At 45.9% G+C, this 24,295-nt stretch overlaps 1 protein-coding gene across 2 annotated transcripts in view; it reads left to right on the forward strand.

Moving 5' to 3' along the window:
- Positions 1–24,295, forward strand: part of LOC142303590 (transcriptional regulator QRICH1-like) — a 126,518-nt gene that overhangs the window by 100,505 nt on the left and 1,718 nt on the right. For both annotated transcript variants that reach the window (XM_075345095.1, XM_075345096.1), the window contains exons 6-9: positions 3,838–3,952; positions 4,031–4,139; positions 13,354–13,505; positions 21,084–21,174. In XM_075345095.1, coding sequence (XP_075201210.1) covers positions 3,838–3,952; positions 4,031–4,139; positions 13,354–13,505; positions 21,084–21,174 — 467 coding nt within the window. The remainder of the gene's footprint in view (positions 1–3,837; positions 3,953–4,030; positions 4,140–13,353; positions 13,506–21,083; positions 21,175–24,295) is intronic.

Below are 24,295 nucleotides of genomic sequence, written 5' to 3' on the forward strand. Positions count from 1 at the left end.
TTCAGGCTTATAGATCAAAGAATAAGGTGCTACCTTTTTCCATCAGGGCGCGTGGGTGTTCCTGAGCAGTCTGTCATCAGGCTTTGGTTCTGCAACTCTGTAAAGTGGCTACCTGAGCATCAGTTCATACATTTTAAAAGCACAGGGTCCACATCTTTGCTTCAGCAGATGCAAGTTTAGGTTGGAAGATTTTACAGGCAGCTGTGGCCCAGGCCTTCTCTTTAGCCTTACTAGTAAGTTCTGTGATGCTAGCAGAATATTGTTTTTTATTTTTCTTTTATTCTTTTTCCCACCCCAAGGACAGCTTTGGGACGTCCCATGGTTTTGTATCCACAATGAACTGACCGCCAATATTTTTATTCTATGTAATAGTAGTATCAGCAGACTTTCAATGGTTCTCCCAATAAAGACAAACGAGAAACAGATTCTATTGTGAGTGCCAAAAATCTACATTTTGTCACCAGGCTGAGGTCCTGTTGGTTCCTATTTGTTCTATTTTTTTTGTTTTTTTTGGTTCAACACTTTTTCTTTTCTATTGGGTCGATCTCCTTTTGCTATTAGTATTTAATGGAGTTTCCAAGTGTCCGATGAAAAGGGAAGGCAACATTTTTTTCACTTATTGTCGAGCCTCCGAATGGCAGGACATGTACCCACAGGCTTGTGTTTCCCATTGTATTTAAAAAGAATGGGATTTTGAACCCGAACATGAGCCCAGATGCCGAACCTCATATAAGTCTATGGGGACCTGAATTTGTACGCTGTAAAATGGTGCTAGTAAAGGCTAGGGGGCTGCAAAACATGAGAATTTTATACTTACCGAGTCTCCTGTGCGGATGACACACTGCTTCCCAATTTGCACATTAGCTCTCATGCATTTTCACTGCTTCCCCTGCCCACCCTCTCTGACAGCGTCTGTGATTGTTTGTAGACAGATTGCCAGCGTACCACTGTTTGTGATTAGCTGCATTCAAACTTCCGGCTTCTGTGATAGGTTGTGGAACTGTAAAAATAAGGGAAAGGCTCAGGGTTCCCCGTATTTTGATACGCATATAAAGCTGACAGCCTACATGCTGCAGTCCCCAGCTGTGTGCCCTATCTTGGCTGTGTGGCAACATACGAGGGATCCCATGCAGCTTTTTAAAATAAATAAAAAATTCAAAACCGGCATGCGGATCTCCCAAGACCACCCCCACACCCCCAATTTGATAAGCAGCCGAGACAAAGCGAAACAGCTGTAGGCTGGTATTCTCAAGCTGGGAAGGCCCATGGTTATTGCCCCCCCAGCCTAAGAATAGCAGTCTGCAGCCACTTCAGAATTGTCGCATCCATTAGATGTGATAATTCCGTCGCTTTACCCAACTCTTCCCGATTTGCCCTGGTGCGGTGGCAATCGGGGTAATGTAAAGGGTTAATGACCTCTGTGATTTGTAAAAAAAAACAGTTGTCATCAAGTCCTAGATTAGTAATGGGTAAGGGTCTGAGACCACCCCATTGCTAGTTGTGTAGGTAAAAAGAAATAAGACAAAACATACCGAAAAATTCTTTATTTAAAAAAATACCCTATTTCTCCAATTTATTAACCCCGCAAACATCCCTGTAGGTCTGACGTAAACCATGAGGTCCCACGATCCAGTCTATGCTACATCCTGATGTCGCAGTGCGCAGTCACATTAGAAAACGTGACCGCTCACTGCGGCCGTTAGGCGCACACTGACTGAACCACAGCCATTAGCAGTAATGTCACGGAGTTCACCTGAGGTCATAGCTGGAGGTTCCCATATTACCCTAGTTATGACCTCACACACATTCGATGAACTCACTTCAGGTGAACTCTTTGAACTCATTGGACGTGAACTCATTGCCGTATTACCGGCTTAGGCTACATGTGTACGTTGAGTATCTCCTGGCAGAAACACACCAAAAAAATGCATTTTTTGTGTTTTATTGGCAGGAGATGCAGATTTGGTTCACAATATCTGCACAATATCTACATTTCTTGGCAAAAAATAATGCATCAAAACGCATGCGTTTTTGGTGCTTTTGTTTGCCAGAAACTCCATATTTGGTGCAGAAATGTCTGCACTCAAATATTCAATATGCACACATTGAATAATCCGTTAATTTCGGCATTGAATTCAATTACTTCACCTGAGATGAAGTCACTGAGTTCACCTCAAGTCAGTTCACCTGAGGTCACAGCTGGTTACCGGTAATTGAACTCAATGCTGGATTACTGGATTAGGTAATGTGTGCACATTGCAGATTTGGTGCAGAAATGTCTGCACCTATATACTCAATGTGTACACATTGCCTAATCCAGTTAGACTGAAGTCACAACTGGGGTACCGTGAGAACCTCCAGCTGTCACATTAGGTGAACTCAGTGACGTCACAGCTGCAGCTAAGCTAGTGTGCCCCCGACGACCACAGTGAGCATTTCCTAATGTGACTGTGCTGTGACCTCGAATGTAGCAGATCTGGGATTGTCGTGGGAACTTATGTGGATCACGTTGGACCTGCAGGAGTGTTTTGGGGGTTACAAAACTGAAGATTATTTTTGTTTTTTTAAATCATTTTTCTCTGTTTTTGTGTGTTTCTTTCTACTTACAGGGTTAGGGATCTCAGACCGCTACCCATTTCTAATCTAGGGCTTGATGACCGCTGTTTTGTCTTTTTCTGTTTTTTTTTGAGAAATCACAGTGGTCATTAATCCCTTATGTTACCTTGATTTCCGTCACATCAAGGCAATCGGGAAGAGCTGGGTAAAGCGCCAGAATTCTTGCATCTAATGGATGTGACAATTTTGGGGCGGCTGCTACTCTCAGGCTGGGCAGGCCTATGGTTATTGGGCTCTCCCCAGCCTAAAAATATCAGCCTCCAGCTGTCAGCTTTATCTTGGCTGTGTATCAAAATTGGAGGGGACTGCATGTGTTTCTTTGTTCCCTTAATTTAATTAAAAAAAAAAGAAAAAAGAGTCCCTTGTATTTTGATACCGCTAAGATACACCACACAGCTGGGGGCTGCAGCCTGTAGCTGTCTGCTTTTATCTATGGGGGACCCTATGCCATTTTTTCTCCAGTTATTTATTTTTACGCTCCACAAGCAATCAGATGCCAGCAGTCTGATTGCAACAAATCACAGGCGCTGTCACAGAGCGAGGGCGGAGGAAGCAGTGAATATGTACGAGCGGACCTGCAGTGCTGGAGACTCTGTAAATATAATTCTCCTGTTTTAGTGTTTATTTTAACTTTTTTTTTTTTTTTAATAATCTGGGTGGCTGAAACAGTAATATGGACTTGTCTGAGAAGTCCGTGATCAGGATCCGTACATAGACAATAGGTTTGCCCATTTCTAGTAATGAGAAAAAAAATTCTCAGTATGCTGCAAATTTGATGCTCAGATTGGATGACACTCACCCATTCAAGTCTATAGGTGCATGGAAAACATCAGACTGCACTCAGAAGTCATCCGAATGCAGTTCATTTTCTGTAGACCCACACAATGAGGAAGATGAAGATAATTTGTTCTCCATCTTCTTACAGCATGCTTCGATTACTTCATCTGAGGGAATCTGATCACACTATGCTGACGCTTGGATCAATATTTGATCAGAGTGTGATCATACTGTCGTCATTAGCATAACTGGACGGATTCCCTCAGATGAGAGAATCTACGGTCGTGTGACCTTGGCCTTACAGCGCCATTACAGTCATGTCTTTTCATTACAAAATCATGCTAACAGGTTCTCTCTAAATTGTAAGATATACTTTGGTTGGAATTTTAAAGTTGTTAATTTTAAGCTTATAAAAGAATAATGATTTTTTTATTCTGTTTCTAGCATATGTTTGACAACAATAGGATTGATAACATGTTTGCTGACCTTTACTATTCAAAATTTCTGGAAAAACTGCATGAAGTGCTTAAGGGATATTGCCCTCGGGTGAATCCATTTGGTAGGTTTATTTTATGGCTGCTTTTTTATTGCTATTAGACTTTAGTATGTTAGTGATTTATTTATTTCTCCTCCACAGGTTATGTAATATCCAGCTGCATTTCAGAAGAAATGTTGTGGGACTGTAAGCAATTGGGTGCCCATTCACCCACTACTCTACTTTTTACATTAATGTATTTCAACACCAAGTAAGCACAGAAAGGAAATGTTTGTATGTTTTCATAGTCCAGTTTCAGTGGCAACTTTAATTTCTATTTTACGTGACGATGATTTACACTTCCATAGTATTCTGCCATATTTTTGAGTTGACTTTCAAGTCTGATTCTTTATTGCTTGAGTAAATTTTTGTTTTGTCTGTTACTAAATGGGGTCATTCATTTTATTTATCTGCTGAAAATTCAAATAGACATTTTAACATCTGATTATAGACAACCATAGGATAATTACTGCCATGATTCGGTGTAGAAATAAAATCTTCACTCCAAGCATGTTATAAATATTAGAACATTCAAAGATGGACGACTGTAGCAAACAGCTGATTCCAACGTTTCCAATTGCAGGCCTAGACATTTTAGATTAGATCATTTATTTATATTGGACATCTTAAGAATACAGATTGCTACATCTTGCTTCATTTATTTTTCACCAAAAAATCGGAACTTTTTAGAAGAAATACAAATGAAGCCCAAAACAACGAAGAAAAGAACGCCTTCCTTTCTCTTACTAAGATCATTCCCCTATTTCAGATTGCATTCTCCCATATACATTTTTTCTGCAATGCAAAGCAACTTATCAAATTAGTGGTCTTCTGTTACTTTTGAAAAGTTTACAGAAGTAGAGGATCTTTAAAGGAATTGTCAGAGGCTTTTATATTTATTGCTATCATTAGGATTAGGTCATCAGTATCTGATTGGTGGGGGTGTGACACCCAGCACCCCCACCAGTCAGCTTTTTCCCATTGCCAACGGTGGCCAGATATCCTAAGTTGTGGAATAGTTGATTGATGAGGGTGCAACACCAGGCACCCTGCCGATCAGATATTGATGACCTATCCTAAGGCTAAGCCATCAATCTAAAAGTCGCACATACCCCTTCAAAGAAAGAGAGACGCAATACTTAGTAGTAGATTTCCCTACTGTTCCAAAATTGTATCTCCGATGGTCTTCATTGGATTTTGGGAAGTTGTCGTTTCCAGTGCAAACCACCTGACAGCTCATGACACTGACTGCACCAGTCTGTTGAGTGGTAAATGGACGATATCACACCAGAAGTTATGTTCCGACAGCCAGTCACTTAGCCTCTGAAGCTACGTCAGTCACTTCCAGTCTTAATTGAGATTGCCAGAACATTGGTGGATTCCATTGGTAAATATTGCTGCTTTTTTTCTTTTTATAAGGATCCCAACCCTATATAAACTTTTACAGACAGACCAGACACAGTGAAACATGCTGATTTAGCCTGCTTTTTCGGTGCTGAGAAGATCAGAAAGTGGCTTTCAGCCAGTGCAGTAGGGTGTTGTACACCCTCCTGCATCGGTGACTATCACTGTTGGTACTGCTCGTGGCATTTTCATTTCCTAGATGCCTTTGCCTATAGTGACAGCTGCATCTAGATGCTTAACCCTATCGATACTGCACAATTTGTAATAGTCTACCAGTTATGGTAGCTTGTTAGCCATAAGTAGAGTAAAACATACAGTGACAGGTCTCTGCAGTACATTACAATACAGAGTATTTATGTACCGTATTTTTCGGACTAGAAGACGCACAGGACCATAAGACGCACCCTGGTTTTAGAGAAGGAAAATAGCAAAATAAAATTTTAAGCAAAAAATGTGGTCATGACACACTGTTATGGGGCGAGGATCTGCTGCTGACACTATTATGGGAGTAATGTCCCCAAATTCTCTACTAAGTTACCCCATTCTGGTAATGATCCTCCTGCCTTGTGTGTATATATGTCCCTCATCCTGGTATAGCCCCATCCTGCTATATACCTCATCCTGGTATATGGCCTTATCATGCTATATACCCCATCCTGGCATGTGGCCGCATCCTGTCCTGCTATATATCCCCATCCTGGCATATGGCCGAATCCTGCTATATACCCCCATCCTGTTATATACGCCATCATCCTGCTATATACGCCATCATCCTGCTATATACGCCATCATCCTGCTATATACGCCATCATCCTGCTATATACGCCATCATCCTGCTATATACGCCATCATCCTGCTATATACGCCATCATCCTGCTATATACGCCATCATCCTGCTATATACGTCAGCATCCTGCTATATACGCCAGCATCCTGCTATATACGCCAGCATCCTGCTATATACGCCATCATCCTGCTCATATGCCCCCATCCTGCTCATATGCCCCCATCCTGCTATGTGTCCTGCATCCTGTGGCACACAAAAAATAATAAATATACGTTTATACTCGCCTTTCCTCGCTCCATGTAGCATCACTCCTCCTCCTGTCTGTGCCGGCAGCGCTGTGTGGAGCCGGCCACGATCCCTGCAGCATCCCGATGTCCTCCTGTCTGTGCCAGCGGCGCGGCTGTGTGGAGACTAGCGGTGCTCACAGCAATGATGTCATCACTGTGCGCACGTGTCCACACGCAGCCGCGCTGCCGGCACAGAAAGGAGATCGCGATGCTACAGGGATCATGGCCAGCTCCACACAGAGCTGCTGGCACAGACAGGAGGAGATCGCGGTATTGCAGGGAAGTAACCGGTGAGTGTACTGATTCACTGCTCCCCGCACTGATGAGGATGCGCTGGGAGCAGTGAATACAGCTGCACATGATCACTCCAGGCTGTAGTTGCCAGGGGTGATCATGCGGCCAGCTGTTTAGTAAGCGCGCATCCCCCGCCCATCACCTTGCCCACCTGTCAGCGCCAGCTTCAGCGCTGAGGGAGGATGGGCGGGAGGATGGGCGTGCATATGAAATGAGCGGGCCCACGTGGTCACGGTAGGTGCTGCTGCAGCCTGCTTGTGCCCCCGATGACCCTCATTCCCCGCAGCCCTACATTCAGACTATAAGGCTATGTGCGCACGTTGCGTAAATACATGCAGTTACGCTGCGCTTTGTAGCGCAGCGTAACTGCATGCGTCCTGCGTCCCCTGCACAGTCTATGGAGATTCTGCAGGGGCCGTGCGCACGTGGCGTTTTAGAGCGCAGCGCTTCGGCTACTGCCGAAGCGCTGCGTTCTAAGAAATGACATGTCACTTCTTTCCTGCGCTTTGCCGGCAGCTCCTGCTCTATGGCAGGAGCTGCAGGCAGAGCGCATGGAATCGGCTTTTTTTTTTTCACTACGGACATTTCTGCAGCGATTTAAAGCGCACATGTGCTCTTCAGATCGCTGCAGAAATTTCTGCAGTGACTGTACGCAACGTGCGCACATAGCCTGAGACGCACCCCCCACTTTCCCCCAACATTTGGGGGGGAAAAAAGTATGTCTTATAGTCTGAAAAATACGGTAAGTAAATAAATATTTTAAGTCCTAAGTAAGGGACTAACTAAGGCCCTGTGCGCACACTGCGATTTTGCTGCCGATTTGCTGCGGTTTTGGGTGCAGAATTGGTGCAGTTTGTGTTCATAAACTTCATGCAGTACTGAAATGCTGTGCGCACGTTGCTTCTTTTTTTCTTTACAGGTTTTGCTGCGTTTTTTTTGTAGCAAAAAGAAGCAGCATGTGACTTTTATGCAGGTCCCTGTGTTTTTCTCTGCAATTTGCTATTGACAATGTTAAAAACAAAAAAAAAACACCAGGACAAAAACGAACCAAAACGTGGTAAAACGCACAAATGTTTCGCCATTAACCCCTTTAGGACGAAGCCAGTTTTGTACTTAATGCCCAGGCCATTTTTTGCAATTCTGACCAGTGTCACTTTATGAGGTCATAACTCTGGAACGCTTCAACGGATCCCAATGATTCTGACATTGTTTTTTCGTGACATATTGTACTTCATGATAGTTATAAATTTAGAACGATATTTTTTGCTTTTATTTGTGAAAAAATCGGAAATTTGATGAAAATTTTGAAAATTTTGCAATTTTCAAACTTTTAATTTTTATGCCCTTAACCCAGAGAGTTATGTCACACAAAACAGTTAATAAATAACATTTCCCACATGTCTACTTTACATTAGCGCAATTTCTGAAACAAAATGTTTTGGGGTTAGGAAGTTAGAAGGGGTCAAAGTTCATCTGCAATTTCCCATTTTTTCAACAAAATTCACAAAACCATTTTTTTAGGGACCACATCACATTTGAAGTGACTTTGAGAGGCCTAAGTGACAGAAAATACCTAAAAGTGACACCATTCTCAAAACAGCACCCCTCAAAGTACTCAAAACCACATCCAAGAAGTTTATTAACCCTTCAGGTGCTTCACAGGAACTAAAGCAAAGTGGAATGAAAAAAAGCAAAAAATAAAATTTTACCTAAAATGTTGCTCTACCCCAAATTTATTCACTTTTAGAAGAAATAACACAACAAAATGAACCCCAAAACTTGTTACCCACTTTCTTATGAACGCGCCAATACCCCACATGTGGTCAGAAACCTTTGTTTGGACAAATGGGAGGGCTCGGAACAGAAGGAGCAATATTTGAATTTTGGAAAGCAAATTTGGCTGAAATAGATTGCGGGCACCATGTTGCAATTACATGTCCGCTAAGGTACCTAAACAGCAGAAACCCCTTACAAGTGACACCATTTTGGAAACTAGACCCCTTAAGGCTTCTATCTAGGGGTATAGTGAGCATTTTGGATCCACAGGTACTTCACAGATTTTGATAACGTTACGTTGTCACATTGAAAATTTTCATTTTTTTCTCAAAAATGTTGCTTTAGCATCAATTTTTTCACTTTTTCAAGAGGTAATTCCAAAAATTTGACCCCAATGTTTGTTACCCACTTTTTTATGAGCGCGGTGATACCTCACTTGTGGTCTGAAACCTTTGTTTGGAGAAATGGGAGGGCTTGGAACGGAAGGAGCAATATTTGAATTTTGGAAAGGAAATTTGGCTGAAAAAGATTGCAGGCACCATGTCGCATTTGGAGGACCCCTAAGGTACGTAAACAGCAAAAAAACACCACAAGTGACCCCATATTGGAAACTAGGCCCCTCAAGGAATTTATCTTGATGTTTGGTGAGTACCCTGAACCCCCAGGTGCTTTACAGAAGTTTATAACGTTGAGCCATGAAAATAAAAAAATAAAATTTTACCACAAAATTGTTACTTCAACCAGGTAGCTTTTTTTTTCACAAGGGTAACAGGAAAAAAATCACCATGAAATTTATTGCGCAATTTCTCCTGAGTTTGTTGATATCTTGTATGTGGTGGAAATCAACTGTTTGGGCACACTACAGGGCTCAGAAGAGAAGGAGTGTAATTTGACTGCAAAATTGGCTGGAATCAATAGCGGACGCCATGTTGCATTAGGAGAACCCCTGAGGTGCCTAAGCAGTGGAGGTCCCCCACAAGTGACCCCATTCTGGAAATAAGACCCCTCAAGGCTTTAATCTAGGTGCATATTGAGCATTTTGAATCCACGAATACTTCACAGAATTTGATAAGCTTAGGTTGCCATATTGAAATTTTCATTTTTTTCACAAAAATGTTGATTTAGCGACACATTTTTCACTTTTTCAAGAGGCAACAACAAAACGTGTACCCCACAGGTTGTTATCTAATTTCTTGTGAGCGCAGGGATACCCCACATGTGGCCAAAAACCTTTGTTTGGATAAATGGGAGGGCTTGGAATGGAAGGAGCACCATTTGAATTTTGGAAAAGTTGAAGTAAATTGCGCGCACCATGTCACATTAGCAGGGCCCCTTGGGCACCTATACATCAGAAACCCCCCACAAGTGACCTCATTTTGGAAACTGGACCCCTCAAGGATTTTATTCAGGAGTATAGTAAACATTTTGAATCCACAGGTACTTCACAAAACTGTTGCTGTAGCAACAAATTTCTCACTGTTAAGGGGGCTTTACACGCTGCGACATCGCTAATGCGGAGTCGTTAGGGTCACGGAATTGGTGACGCACATCCGGCCGCATTAGCGATGTTGCTGCGTGTGACACCGATGAGCGATTTTGCATCGTTGCAAAAACGTGCAAAATCGCTCATCGGTGACATGGGGGTCCATTCTCGATTATCGTTACAGCAGCAGTAACGATGTAGTTCGTCGCTCCTGCGGCAGCACACATCGCTATGTGTGACGCCGCAGGAACGAGGAACCTCTCCTTACCTGCCTCCCGGCCGCTATGAGGAAGGAAGGAGGTGGGCGGGATGTTCCGGCCACTCATCTCCGCCCCTCCGCTTCTATTGGGCGGCCGCTCAGTGACGTCACTGTGACGCCACACGGACCGCCCCCTTAGCAAGGAGGCGGTTCGCCGGTCACAGCGATGTCGCCGGGCAGGTAAGTATGTGTGACGCATCTGCGCGATGTTGTGCGGCACGGGCAGCGATTTGCCCATGTCGCACAACAGATGGGGGCGGGTACCCACGCTAGCGATATCGGGACCGATATCGCAGTGTGTAAAGCGGCCTTTAGGCTATGTGGCCATGATCCAGCGACACGGCGTCTAGTACACAGTGTCAGCCTCCTGCAGAAATGTGAGTGTTGTCCACGGGAGAACGCAGCTGCCCATGCCCACGATTTGGGTTCAGGCTGCTGTGGACTTTAGTTCTATTCTACCTGCAGAGAACACTCATCTCCGCAGCATAAATTGACATGCTGAGGCTCGGGAAGCTGCGCCACAGGTCGATTTATGCTGCGGAGAAAAGAAACACAGTGGGCACGGGATTTCTAAAAATCCTGCCACTGTGCTTCTACTGCACAACGCAGCGTTATGGACGCAGGGAAAACACTCTGCGTCCAAAACGTTGCAAACCCTGATTGTGGGCACACAGCGTAAAATGCTACAATGGATGAATGGATAGATGTCAAACATATATAACGTCCCACCCCCCTGCATATTCTAAGCTGGCGCCCTTTAGTGCCTTTCATGTGACACTAAAGGATGCCTAGCCTTGTATTTAGCCCAAAAAAAAAAAAAGAATTAAAATAAATGACGTGGGGTCCCCCCTATTTTTGATACCCAGCTAGGGTAAAGCAGACAGCTGTAGCCTGCAAACCACAGCTGACAGCTTCATCTTGTCTGGTGATCAATTTGGAGGGCTCCCCAAGCTGTTTTTTTTTTTTTAATTATTTATAAATAAATAATTAAAAAAAAAAAACAAACGTGGGGTCCCCCCAAATTAGATCACCAGCCAAGGTGAAGCTGACAGCTGGGGTCTGGTATTTTCAGGATGGGAAGAGCCACGGTTATTGGACTCTTCCCAGCCTAAAAATAGCAGGCCGCAGCCGCCCCAGAAGTGGCGCATCCATTAGATGCGCCAATTCTGGCGCTTCGCCCCAGCTCATCCCGCGCCCTGGTGCGTTGGCTAACGGGGTAATGAATGGGGTTGATGCCAGGTGTGTAATGTCACCTGGCATCAAGCCCAGCAATTAGTTATGTCACGGCGTCTATCAGACACCCGACATAACTAATTGACAGTAATAAAAAAAAATTGACAACAAAAAAAAATTTATTTGAAAAAACACTCCCCCAAACATTCCCTGATTGACCAATTTATTGAAAAGAAAAAAAAAAATCCACAATAATCCATTTGGATGTCCCACGTCGCCTCTGGACCTTCTAAAATATGGGGGGCACGTTCAGGGAACGTATCCCCCATTTTCTAGGAGGGCAGACCCTCCATTTGAGGAGAGTGGGTGCAAAGAATCTGCACCCACTCTCCCCGGGTCACAGCTGCAGAGTGCGAGCAGCCAGCACAGCTCTCTGAACACAGGAAGCTGTCAGCCGCGCTCTGCACATGTGACCGGAGTCTGCAGAGAAGGAGCCGGAGGAGGGGGCCGCGGGGGATCAGGGCTCCGACAGGTATGTATGACACCGGGGGACACCGGGGAACACCAGGGGGGGGTAGGGGGGGACCCGGCAGGGCCTAGGGAGCAGGTTTCTGTCGTATGTGTTATGGCACATACGACAGAAACCATAGGAACACTGTAAATGCGGCCGGCGCGCTGCTGTGATCGCCGGTGCGCGCGGCCATCTTGGATTTTCGGGAGGGGGTTGGGGGTCGGGGGGGGCACTTTGGGGACACCGGGGGACCGGAGGGAACCGGGAAAAAGATTTATCTCCCATCTGGCATGTTTGATCATGCCAGATGGGAGATAAATCATTTTTTACCGGCGCGGTCATTTACTATAACTTGATGATCGGTATACGGTGTATACCGGTCATCAGGTGAGCGGGGACCGGAAAAACCGGCCCGAATCATGATCTCCAGGGTCTCAGCTACCCCCGGCAGCTGAGACCCCGGAAATTTTCTGACTCTGGGGGGCGCTAGACCCTTTTTTCCGACCGCCGTTAAAAAGCGGCGGATCGGAAAAAGTACCCTTATTTACCGCCGTTAAAAGGTGTATCGGCGGTCGTAAAGGGGTTAAACTACAGGGTTTTATGTAAAAAAAAAAAAAAACAAACAAAACAAAAATGTACGCACACATAATTGATATCACCATATTCCTAATGACCTGACCTATAAAACTCACATGTATTCCATAAGGGGAATACTATAATAAAAAAAATTAATTAAAAAAATGTTAAGTTGTCCAAGCAAAAAACAATCCCTTTATATATGGGTCTGTTGGCTGAAAAAGAATTATGATGCTAATATTGCCAAAAAAATTGGTTTTAGTGTGGAAAACTACAGTAGCAAAACAAAAATATGAAAAATTGCATCACTGTAATCATTTTGACTCAAGAAAAAAATTTAACTTTAACTGGATCAGCACAGTGGTTGTCATTGATACTGTTGCTTTGCAGATATTGGTTAAAATCCCACCAAGGGAGAACCTCTGCAATGGCCTGTACGAGCCCACGTTTAAGTTTCCTCCCTCACACTAAAGATTTGCAGATGATGAATTTAGATTATCATTCCTAATTGGGACAGTAAAGATAATGTTTGTGAAGCACTGTGGAATATAATGGCACTATATGTTAGTCACTTATAACTCCATTTGGCTTCTGTTCAAGCAGAGTCTGTCTTTAGGCATCTTTATAATGCAAACATTGTGTTGGACTACAGTTATATGGATTCCTAAATAGAGCCTGCCAGAACAGAGGCCAGCACACGCCAAGATAAATTTCTTGAGGGATGTAGTTTCCAAAATAGGGTCACTTGTTGGGGTGTCTATTGTGGTTCCTCAGGAACTCAGAAGCAGAAGCATTCCAGAGTTATTACTGCATGAAATGACCCATGTTAAGGAAATGATTGCTGATGATTTGTATATTTATTCTCTTTCTTTTAGGTACTTTGTTTTGAAAACTGTGGAGCAGCATTCACAATTGGCTTTTTCCAAGATCACAAAACAGACGAGGAAAAACCCAGGGATAGGAAAAGACAAAAACTGTACAATTCGCTTTTTGCGCCTCTATGGACAAGTTCAGAGTGGCTTAAAAGGTGAAGAGACGTCCTAGTTGGTAACCTAGATTTAAAGGTCTTGGCCGTTATTGTTTTTCTTTCTTTTTTTTTTTTTTAATTATAGCTGACCTATTCAGCCTATCAATGTCTGATCAGTTAGGGAGCGACCCACCCCTCTACTGGTGAGGTGAATCTGCAGTACCTGGCCACAGCCGCTATAATTTTGACAAAACCGCTGTGTCCTAACAGCATCCTAGAACTTCCTGCTGGTGCCGGTAACAGCTGATCTCCATGGTGGGTGGGGGGGGGGGTACCCTCATTGCTTACATATTGATAGCCTATCCTAAGAATAGGCCAATAATAAAAAAAAAACATTAAAGTCCAGTTTAGTCCCATGCATAAAATTTATTTAGTGGTATACAAGGAGAGGTTTGGGTTTTTTTGTATTTATTTTTTTTTTCTTCCAAAAAATCACATGCAGATTATAAAGTCCCCCTGACTAAAGCTGTGTTTGTCCATGCCTACTGCAGCTCAACTTACATGGTCGTTCAAAACCAAACATAGGCACTGGCTGTACCATTGGCATGGCCAAATACTTCGGTGCGCCTTCCTGTTATATAATTTTACCCTTCTCTGGCTCCTGCAAGTTAGAAGCTGTCACTCAAGGAAGAGGAGGGTTGGAAATAGGTTCATGGAAAACAAGTAGGCGGGGAAGAGTATAGAACTGTTTGGCCATGCCAAGGGCGCACTGAGCACCTGTGGTTGGTTTGAATAGCTATATTGTGCTGAGGGAATATCTTATGAGAACTGCCAATAATAGTGGAAGAGTTAGTGTGCAGTAGAAGGCAGTGTAAATCATCATGAAAGATACCTTTCTTCAGCGCTCTATTGGGAGACCCAGACGATTGGGGTATAGCTACTGCCCTCCGGAGGCCACACAAAGCACTACACTAAAAAGTGCAAGGCCCCTCCCCCTCTGGCTATACCCCCCCGTGGTATCACGGGTTCTCCAGTTTTAGCTTTGTGTGCGAAGGAGGTCAGACATCCACGCATAGCTCCACAGATTTTAGTCAGCAGTAGCTGCTGACTATTTCGGATGGAAGAAAAGAGGACACATATAGTGTCCCCAGCATGCTCCCTTCTCACCCCTGGATGGTGTTGTAAGGTTGAGGTACCTATTGCTGGTACGGTGGCTGGAGCCCACATGCTGCTTTCCTTCCACATCCCCCTGAGGGGCTCTGAGGAAGTGGGATCCTGCCGGCCTCAAAGCTCTGACGCCGGGCTCCATCCACAGACCCATTTGAACCTGCTGGATGTGGAGCTGGAGTACCGTTCAGGGACATGGCCCTGCACCATTACAGGTACTCTGTGTCCCCGTACACACAGGCACAGCACACTCCAGACTTGCTGGGTGTGCTAGTGCGCCGGGGACAGTAAAGGGTTACAGTCACTGCAGCTTTGCTGAGTGACTTTGTGTTTTGGGAACTACCGCGCCGGACGCTCCGGGAGCGGCGGCGCGGCTGGGACTTGTAGTTCGCCGGGGACTGGGCGCCGACCGCGCTTTTACGGCGGCGGCGCTTATAACTCCAGTCCCCGGCTTCTGCGGCCTAGTGCCGCTTCGTTCCCGCCCCCTCCCTGTCACTCAGGGAAGGGGACAGGCGCTGAGCAATCAGCAGCGCCGAGGGCTGGAGCCTTTTTACATGCTCCAGCCCTCTCACTGCACTCTGTCGGACGCCGGATTCCCGCTCTGCCTTGGGGGCACGCCCACGGCCCGCCCCTCCTCACATGAGCTGGGGAAGAAGCCGGCAGCCATTACTGCAGAGCTCGGACTTTCGGCTCCAAGGCAGGACGGTGGCGATCATACACCCGCTTATAGGCGGGCGGTAAGAGGCACACATAGTGCTGACCACGATATAACTGCAGTGTATACATGTGTTGTTTTTAACTACATAGGTCGCTATATGCCCGCTTGGGGAGCGACACATCAGCAGCAGGAAAGCAGGTGTGCTAAAGCACAGGCTTTCTAGGCTGCTTGTTTTGCACGACTGAGGTGTTCATTTGTGTTTATGCTGATATGCTATACATTGCACTGTACAGTCGCTAGTCTTAGCTATATTCTTCTGGAATGGCTAGACTACAGCAGCAGAAAACCAAGGGTGCTGGGGCACAGGTTTTTTTCTATGCTGCTTGTATTGCATGGGCTGCAGTGTGCATTTGTACTTGTGCTTGTATGCTATACATTGCACTGTATGGTCACTCTTCTGGGCTATATTCCCCTAGATGACCAGTCTACAGCAGCAGAAGAGCAGAGGTGCCAGGGCGCAGGCTTCTATGCTGCTTGGATTGCATGTGCTGCAGTGTTCATTTGTACTTGTGCTTGTATGCTATACATTGCACTGTAGGGTCACTCTTCTGGGCTATATTCCCCTAGATGACTAGTATACAGCAGCAGAAGAGCAGGGGTGCCAGGGCACAGGCTTCTATGCTGCTTGTATTGCTTGTGCTGCAGTGGTCATTTGTACTTTATGCCTGTATGCTATACATTGCAATGTACGGTCACCAATCTTGGCTATATACTTCTAGATAGCTAGTCGGCAGCGGCAAAAAAGCAACACAGATTTCAGTGCTGTTTTTACTACATGGGATGCTGTTCATGACACCGTCCCATTGTGTGCATGCTCCCCTGTAGCACGTCGTCTGCCGGGGTCTCTAGCACTTCGTCTGCCGGGGCTCTACTAGTTGTGGCCAAAGAAACCTCCTGTCAACCCTGTCCATGGACAGGGACGGAGTAGTCATAATATAGAGACTTGCACCCATGGGCAATCTACTTGACCAAAAGGCAGCTCTTCAGGGCTTTGATACTGACATCGCTCTCAATCCGGATACACCGGGTGGTAACGCCATACGGAATGATCCTATACCGTCCATCAATGGAAGGTTGGATCTTTCTCCCTCAGCTCCCCCAGTGGAGATAGGAGACGAACAGGAGAAGTTCCTTTTCAGTGTCTCACGCAGATATTGAGTATTTTTCTGGCCACGCTGACTTCAGAGAAGCAGTCCAGGAACACCACGCTTACCAGATAAGCGTCTTCTCCAAACGTTTTTAGGATACACGTTATCCCTTTTTTCCCCTGACGTGGTCAGCGCTGGACCCAGGGTCCAAAGGTGGATTCTCCAATCTCCAGGCTTGCATATAGAGCCATAGTTGCACTGGAGATGGGGCTTCACTTCAAGATGCCATTCACAGACAGATGGACTCTGGTTGAAATCTGTCTAGGAGGCTATCGGCGTGTCGGTTGCTCCGGCATCCACAGCCGTATTGGCAACCTAACCTTTTCTGCTGTTCTTGCGGCAGGGACATCTGTACCGCAGAGGCGCAATGTCTGCACTGCGACTTACCCTGTTAATACTGTCCTAAAAGTACAGTCGAGGTTTCGGTCCTTCCCAAGCTCCGGCAGGTCCCAATTGTCCTCGTGCAAAAGGGCTACAAAACCTCAGACGGGCTCAGATTCCGGCCGGGCTCAATCTCGCCCTAGGAAGGCAGTCGGAGGAACCGCTACCAAGGCGGTCTCCTCAGGACTCTCAGCTCTCTCTCTCTCCGCATCCGCGGTTGATGGCAGACTCTCCCGCCTTTGGCGACATTTAGCTGCCACAGGTCACTGACCGGTGGGTGACGGACATTGTGCTCACGTGCACAGGACAGTGTTCTGTTCTCGTCCTCCGACTCCATTCTTCAGAACGGCCCCACCTCTCCACCGAGCAGATGCCCTGCTGCAGGCGGTGGACGCTCTAAGAGCAGAAGGAGTGGTGATCCCTGTCCCCCCTCAGGAACGAGGGCGAGGGTTTGTACTCCAATCTCTTTGTGGCTCCAAAAATGGACGGTTCCTTCCGTCCTGTTCTGGTTCTGAAACTGCTCAACGAGCATGCGAACGCCAGGCGGTTCCGGATGGGATCCCTCCGATCCGTCATTGCCTCAATGTCTCGAGGAGACTTCCTTGCCTCAACAGACATCAAGGATGCCTATCTCCACGTGCCAATTGCTACGGAGCACCAACGTTTTCTACGTTTTGTGATAGGAGACGAACATCTTCTGTTCGTAGCTCTGCCATTCAGTCTGGCGACAGCCCCACGGGTGGGCACCAAGGTCATGGCAGCAGTGGTAGCAGTCTTGCACTCTCACGGACACCCGGTGATTCCGTACTTGGACGATCTACTCGTCAAAGCCTCGAGGCATGCCAACGCAGCCTGAATGTTACGCTGGAGACTCTCCAGACTTTCGAGTGGATCATCAATTTGGCAAGGTCAAATCTGTCTCCGACTCAATCACTAACGTATCTCGGCATGGAGTTTCATACTCTATCAGCCATAGTGAAGCTTCCGCTGAACCAGCAGCGTTCACTGCGGACAGAGGTGCAGTCTCTCCTTCAAGGCCAGTCGCACCCCTTAAGGCGCCTCATGCACTTCCTAAGGAAGATGGTGGCAGCCATCGAGGCAGTTCCCTTTGCGCAGTTTCATCTGCGCCAACGGCAATGGGACATTCTCCGCCAATGGGATGGGCAGTCAACCTCCCTGGACGGGAAGTCTCCCTTTCCCTGACGGCCGAGGACTCTCTGCAATAGTGGCTTATTCCCACCTCATTGCCATAGCCCCCATCCTGGGCAGTGGTCACGACAGATACGAGTCTGTCAGGGTGGGGAGCAGTTTGTCTCCGCCACATGGCTCAGGGGACGTGGACTCAGCAGGAGTCCACCCTTCAGTTCGATGTGCTGGAAATCGGGGCAGGGTATCTTACCCTATTAGCTTTCCAAAAGTGGCTAGAAGGGAGCAGATCCGAATCCAGTCGGACATCTCCACAGCGGTGGCATACATCAACCACCAAGGAGGGACACGCAGTCAGCAGCCTTCCAGGAAGTCTGGCGAATCCTCATGTGGGTGGAGGACACAGCATCCACCATATCCGCAGTTCACATCCCGGGCGTAGAAAACTGGGAAGCAGACTTCCTCAGTCGCCAGGGCATGGACGCGGGGGAATGGTCCCTTCACCCGGACGTGTTTCAGGAAATCTGTTGCCGCTGGGGGGGGGCCGGACGTCGACCTAATGGCGTCTCGGCACACCAACAAGGTCCCGGCATTTATGGCACGATCGCGCGATCACAGAGCTCTGGCGGCAGACGCCTTAGTGCAAGATTGGTCGCAGTTCCGGCTCACATATGTGTTTCCACCTCTGGCACTCTTGCCCAGAGTACTGCGCAAAAATCAGATCCGATTGCAGCCGCGTCATGCTCGTCGCACCAGACTGGCCGAGGAGATCGTGGTACCCGGATCTGTGGCATCTCACGGTCGGCCGACCGGGGTCACTACCAGACCGACCAGACTTACTGTCTCAATGGCCGTTTTTCTCCATCGGAATTCTGCGGCCCTGAACCTGACTGTGTGGCTTGTGTGTCCTGGATCCTAGCGTCTTCAGGATTATCCCAAGGGGTCGTTGCCACCATGAGACAGGCTAGGAAGCCCACGTCTGCTAAGATCTACCACAGAACGTGGAAGATTTTCTTAATCTGGTGCTCTACTCAGGGAGTGTCTCCCTGGCCATTTGCATTGCCTATCTTTCTTTCCTTCCTACAATAGGAGTTAGAAAAGGGCTTGTCGCTAGACTCCCTCAAAGGGCAAGTCTCAGCACTATCCGTGTTTTTTCAGAAGCGTCTAGCACGTCTTTCTAAGGTGCGCACGTTCCCGCAGGGGGTTTGTCATATCGTACTCCCGTACAAGCGGCCGTTGGATCCATGGGATCTGAACAGGGTTCTAGTTGCTCTCCAGAAGCCGCTTTTCGAGCCTCTGAAGGAAGTTTCCTTTTCTCGCCTGTCACAGAAGGTGGCGTTTCTCGTTGCGATCACATCGCTTCGGCGAGTGTCTGAGCTGACAGCTCTGTCATCCAAGGCTCCCTTCCTGGTGTTTCACCAGGACAAGGTAGTGCTGCGCATCATTCCGGAGTTTCTCCCTAAGGTAGTATCCTCGTTTCATCTTAATCAGGATATCTCCTTACCGTCCTTTTGCACTCATCCGGTTCACCGGTATGAGAATGATTTACGTTTGCTAGATCTGGTGAGAGCACTCAGAATCTACATTTCCCGCACGGCGCCCGTACGCCGTTCCGATGCCCTTGTCGCTGGTACGCGCAAGAGGTTGCAGGCTTCTAAAGCCACCCTGGCTCGATGGATCAAAGAACCAATTCTGGAAGCCTACCGTTTTGCAGGGCTTCCGGTTCTTTCAGGGCTGAAAGCCCATTCAACCAGAGCCGTGAGTGCGTCCTGGGCGCTACGACACCAGGCTTCGGCTCAACAGGTGTGCCAGGCAGCTACCTGGTCGAGTCTGCACACTTTCACCAAACATTATCAGGTGCATACCTATGCTTCGGCGGATGCCAGCTTAGGTAGAAGAGTCCTGCAGGCGGCAGTGACATCCCCGTAGGGGAGGGCTGTTTTGCAGCTCTAACATGAGGTATCTCTTTACCCACCCAGGGACAGCTTTTGGACGTCCCAATCGTCTGGGTCTCCCAATAGAGCGCTGAAGAAGAAGGGAATTTTGTTACTTACCGTAAATTCCTTTTCTTCTAGCTCTTATTGGGAGACCCAGCACCCGCCCTGTTGTCCTTCGGGATTTCTTGGTTGTTTGCGGGTACACATGTTGTTCATGTTGAACGGTTTTTCAGTTCTCCGACGTTATTCGGAGTTAATTTGTTTAAACCAGTTATTGGCTTCCTCCTTCTTGCTTTGGCACTAAAACTGGAGAACCCGTGATACCACGGGGGGGTATAGCCAGAGGGGGAGGGGCCTTGCACTTTTTAGTGTAGTGCTTTGTGTGGCCTCCGGAGGGCAGTAGCTATACCCCAATCGTCTGGGTCTCCCAATAAGAGCTAGAAGAAAAGGAATTTACGGTAAGTAACAAAATTCCCTTCATTCCTGCTCATCCACAGTAAGGTTGCACCGACATTATGCGTTTATTTATAAGCAAATTAAGTTCACAAGTGTATTGGTGGGCATATCGGTGCACTTGCTCTCTGTCTGTCTCTCTCCTCCCCGGCAGAGATAGAAGTGATTCTGTGTAATGTGACCACTGTTTCTGTTGACAATCTGGAAGCCGGAAGAAGCCAAGAGGATCCCCAGCATTCAGAAATGTGATCAGAAAAAGATTCAACATACCACACATATGAGAGAATAATTTTACTTTTACATTTGTGATACTGTTTGATAAGATTCCTGTTAGACTATCTTACTGTCATGAAGAACCTATACCCTATACTCATTGGAATATACCCAACTTTTGCTGTTTTTGCTGCACGTTGACATAATGGCTTAAATTAAGAAAAAATTGTAGAAGAGATAAACACTGGATATATTTAAATATAATGACTGCTCTTTTTTTTTAGGAATGAAATTATATGATCACTCAAGCAAAATTGCAGCACAAAAATACATGTACAAACTGAACAAATATTAATCCACGCATTTTATTTTGAAATCTTCCCTGAACATTAGACTACATAGGCATGATATCACAAATTTCACTTGTATGTAGCATTTTTTGTTTTACAGAAATGTCAGACTTCTTTGTTTTCAGTTGCAGAGGAAACCTACGTAGAGCAACTTGAAAATCCAGACAACCCACTACAGTGTCCAATAAAACTGTATGACTTCTATCGCTTTAAATGGTATGTTCGAAGCATAGTTTTGGTTTTCGTTTTTTAACCAATTAAAGTAATTGGTAGCCATTGGTAGCTCCGTGCCACTATATCGGTTGACCTGGCTACTTAGGGCTGGTTCACACTAAGCGACAGCGACAACGAGGTCGCTGTTACGTCACCATTTTCTGTGACGTAACAGCGACCTTGTAAGTCGCTGTTATGATCGCTGCTTAGCTGTCAAACACAGCAGCCGAAGCAGCGATCATAACCGCGAGAGCAGGGAGCCGCGCACACTGCTTAGCGCTGGCTCCTTGCTCTCCTAGCTACAGTACACATCGGGTTAATTAACCTGATGTGTACTGCAGCTACGTGTGCAGAGAGCCGGAGCCGGCAGCACAGGCAGCGTGAGAGCTGCGGAGGCTGGTAACTAAGGTAAATATCGGGTAACCCCTTGGTTACCCGATGTTTACGCTGGTTACAGCTTACCTCAGCTGTCAGACGCCGGCTCCTGCTCCCTGCTCGCTTCATTTCGTCGCTCTCTCGCTGTCACACACAGCGATCTGTGTGTCACAGCGGGAGAGCGCCTTTGAAGAAAACGAACCAGGGCTGTGTGTAACGAGCAGCGATCTCGCAGCAGGGGCCAGATCGCTGCTCAGTGTCACACACAGCGAGATCGCTAATGAGGTCACTGTTGCGTCACCAAAACCGTGCCGTAGCAGCGATTTCGGTAGCGATCTCGCTATGTGTGAAGCACCCCTTAGAATCACTTTACACAATATAAGGGATATTTTCTGTTCTGTTTACATGGAAACCTAATTTACAAAGCAGCTTCAGTAATAAGTGCTCTGTTTTTTCCCCCCTTTCAATACTGCAACTGGGAGAAGAGAAACATTTCCTACAGGAATGTGTTCCCCTCTTCTTTGAGTTGTGCTTCTATCTTCCTTGTAATTTAAAAAGACACAAATGATATTAAAGAGGCTTTATTTACATTTTCTAGGAAAATAGCAGAAATATGGTTGTCATGGGCAACAATAACATTTGCTGTAGAACAGTTTTATTTGGGTTTTTTTTTTTTATGCAGTCACATTGATACTTTATTATAGCTTTTCAGACACCTTGTGATATATTTCTGACAGCTTTTGTGTCTCATTCATTGTTATTATCAGCATAGACTAGAAAAACAAGAAGGCAAAACTCGAGTGGAAACATTTTTTTTTTTTTTTGGATAGCTTGATTAAGCCAGCTCTTTCTAGGAATGGCATATGTTGCCCGTTATACCGTTGCTTTCCTTTCAAAGTACAGTTTTGTGCAATATGTAATACTAAATTCAATCACTTCTCTGCCATAATGACCTAGTATTTCAGCTATACGATACGTTTTTTTTTATATACTTACCGTGGATGGCTGAGATATTTTCCTCAGGCACTGAGTGGTACAAAAATTGGGATATTATAATATTTGTAAGGAAACAAATCCTTAAGTCTGTTTGTCAGATATCTATAAATCAATTATCTCAAATTTCAGGAACCCATACCCTTTTGAGAAGTCTGTTAAATTTACCAATTTTTGCCGGGTTTTGCTTCACGGGAACCAGTCATATTTGATAAACACACTATTATACTGCCAATAAGGGGTTAATATGTAGGTTAATACTGTTCTAAAACCATTGAAGCTGCCGCGCTGAAAGCCTGGCTATTGGAAAGACATTTTAAAGCTTCTGGGTTTCGTTATACAGATACGGCCTGCATGGCTTCAGTCACCGCTCAGAACATAGTGAGTGGTGGCTATAACCATGCCCGGAAACTGACTGACAGCCTGCAGAGCACTGATGCACTGCAAATCCGGCTGTATCTCCTGAGCAGTGACTGAAGCTGCGTCCCTATGACTGAAAGTTCACTTCCTCGCAGTAGCTGGATTTTCAGTGTGGTGTCTGTGCAACTTCAGAACGCTACTGAAATGCAGATAAGATGTCAATCTGCAGGTTAATACCATTCTGAATCTGTGTGCCCACCAAACTGACAGCCTGGCTGTGTATAAAATACTAAGGCCGGTTTCACACAGCCGGCTTTTTGCTGTTTTGCCGGATGCGGCGCTCTCCCGTACAGTTAATACAGTACAGTGACAGCGCAACAAGCGCCGGTCACATGCTGTCATGTGACCGGCGCATGTGACCCGGAAGTTACAGCGCTGTCATTGTACTGTATTAACTGTACGGGAGAGCGCCGCATCCGGCAAAACGGCAAAAAGCCGGATGTGTGAAACCGGCCTAAGCCCTTTGGCTGGGCTCTGGATATGGGGAGATAAAAGGGAGAGTGCGTGCGCAGATCTCAGTGTAGATGTTAGAGTTCAATTTCACACACAAAATATATTGCTCACCTTTCTCAGGTCTTTATAAGGCTTTTAGAAAGACTTCAATAGTTCTTGTGTAAATCTGGTCTGCAGCTTGGCCACGGAGTATCAGACATCACACAGGGCAGGTCTGGCAAGAGCAATAAGTTCCATAGAGAAAGCCCAGTTTGTTGGCCTGGCGCTCCCAGAATTATTTCAAAATCCTTATTCTTTCAGAATTTGTATTGAATTCAAAGGTCTAAAACAATATCCATCTGTTGGTCTACATCAAAACACAACACGTTTTGGCTACAATATCAAACAGGTAACATTACAAGCATAACTGGGAAGTTTTTATAGGCAAAACTTGAGCAAACTAACCTTTTGTGGTATTCAAGGCCTCTGTCCTCTGTGGTTGATACCGTATAATGGCTATTGGGGGTCTCTTCAGCTGAGACCTAAGTACAAAAACCTATAAAGAAGGTTATACCTAAGTAGTCTTGAACACTTGCTATTTGTGAAGAAAAGGTAAATCAAGCAAGTATTGGTTTTTTTTTCAGCTGAGGCCTAAGTATTTTTGAACTCTTGCTATTTGTTAAGAACAGGTAAATCAAGCAAGGAACATGGAAAGCCATCACAGGAATGAGCAGGATAAAATCTCCATTTTATTTCATCATTTAAAAATTCCTTGAAAATGAAAGCAATCAAACACATTTGGTAAAAACATGAGGATGTCAAAAATTAAGTCCATCAACGCTTTTTGACATATCATGATTAAGGCTACTGTCTAGCCAAAACGCGTGAATGAACTTATCAATTT

This window comes from Anomaloglossus baeobatrachus, chromosome 4 (assembly GCF_048569485.1).
Source record: "Anomaloglossus baeobatrachus isolate aAnoBae1 chromosome 4, aAnoBae1.hap1, whole genome shotgun sequence".
NCBI classification, from domain to species: Eukaryota; Metazoa; Chordata; class Amphibia; order Anura; family Aromobatidae; genus Anomaloglossus; species Anomaloglossus baeobatrachus.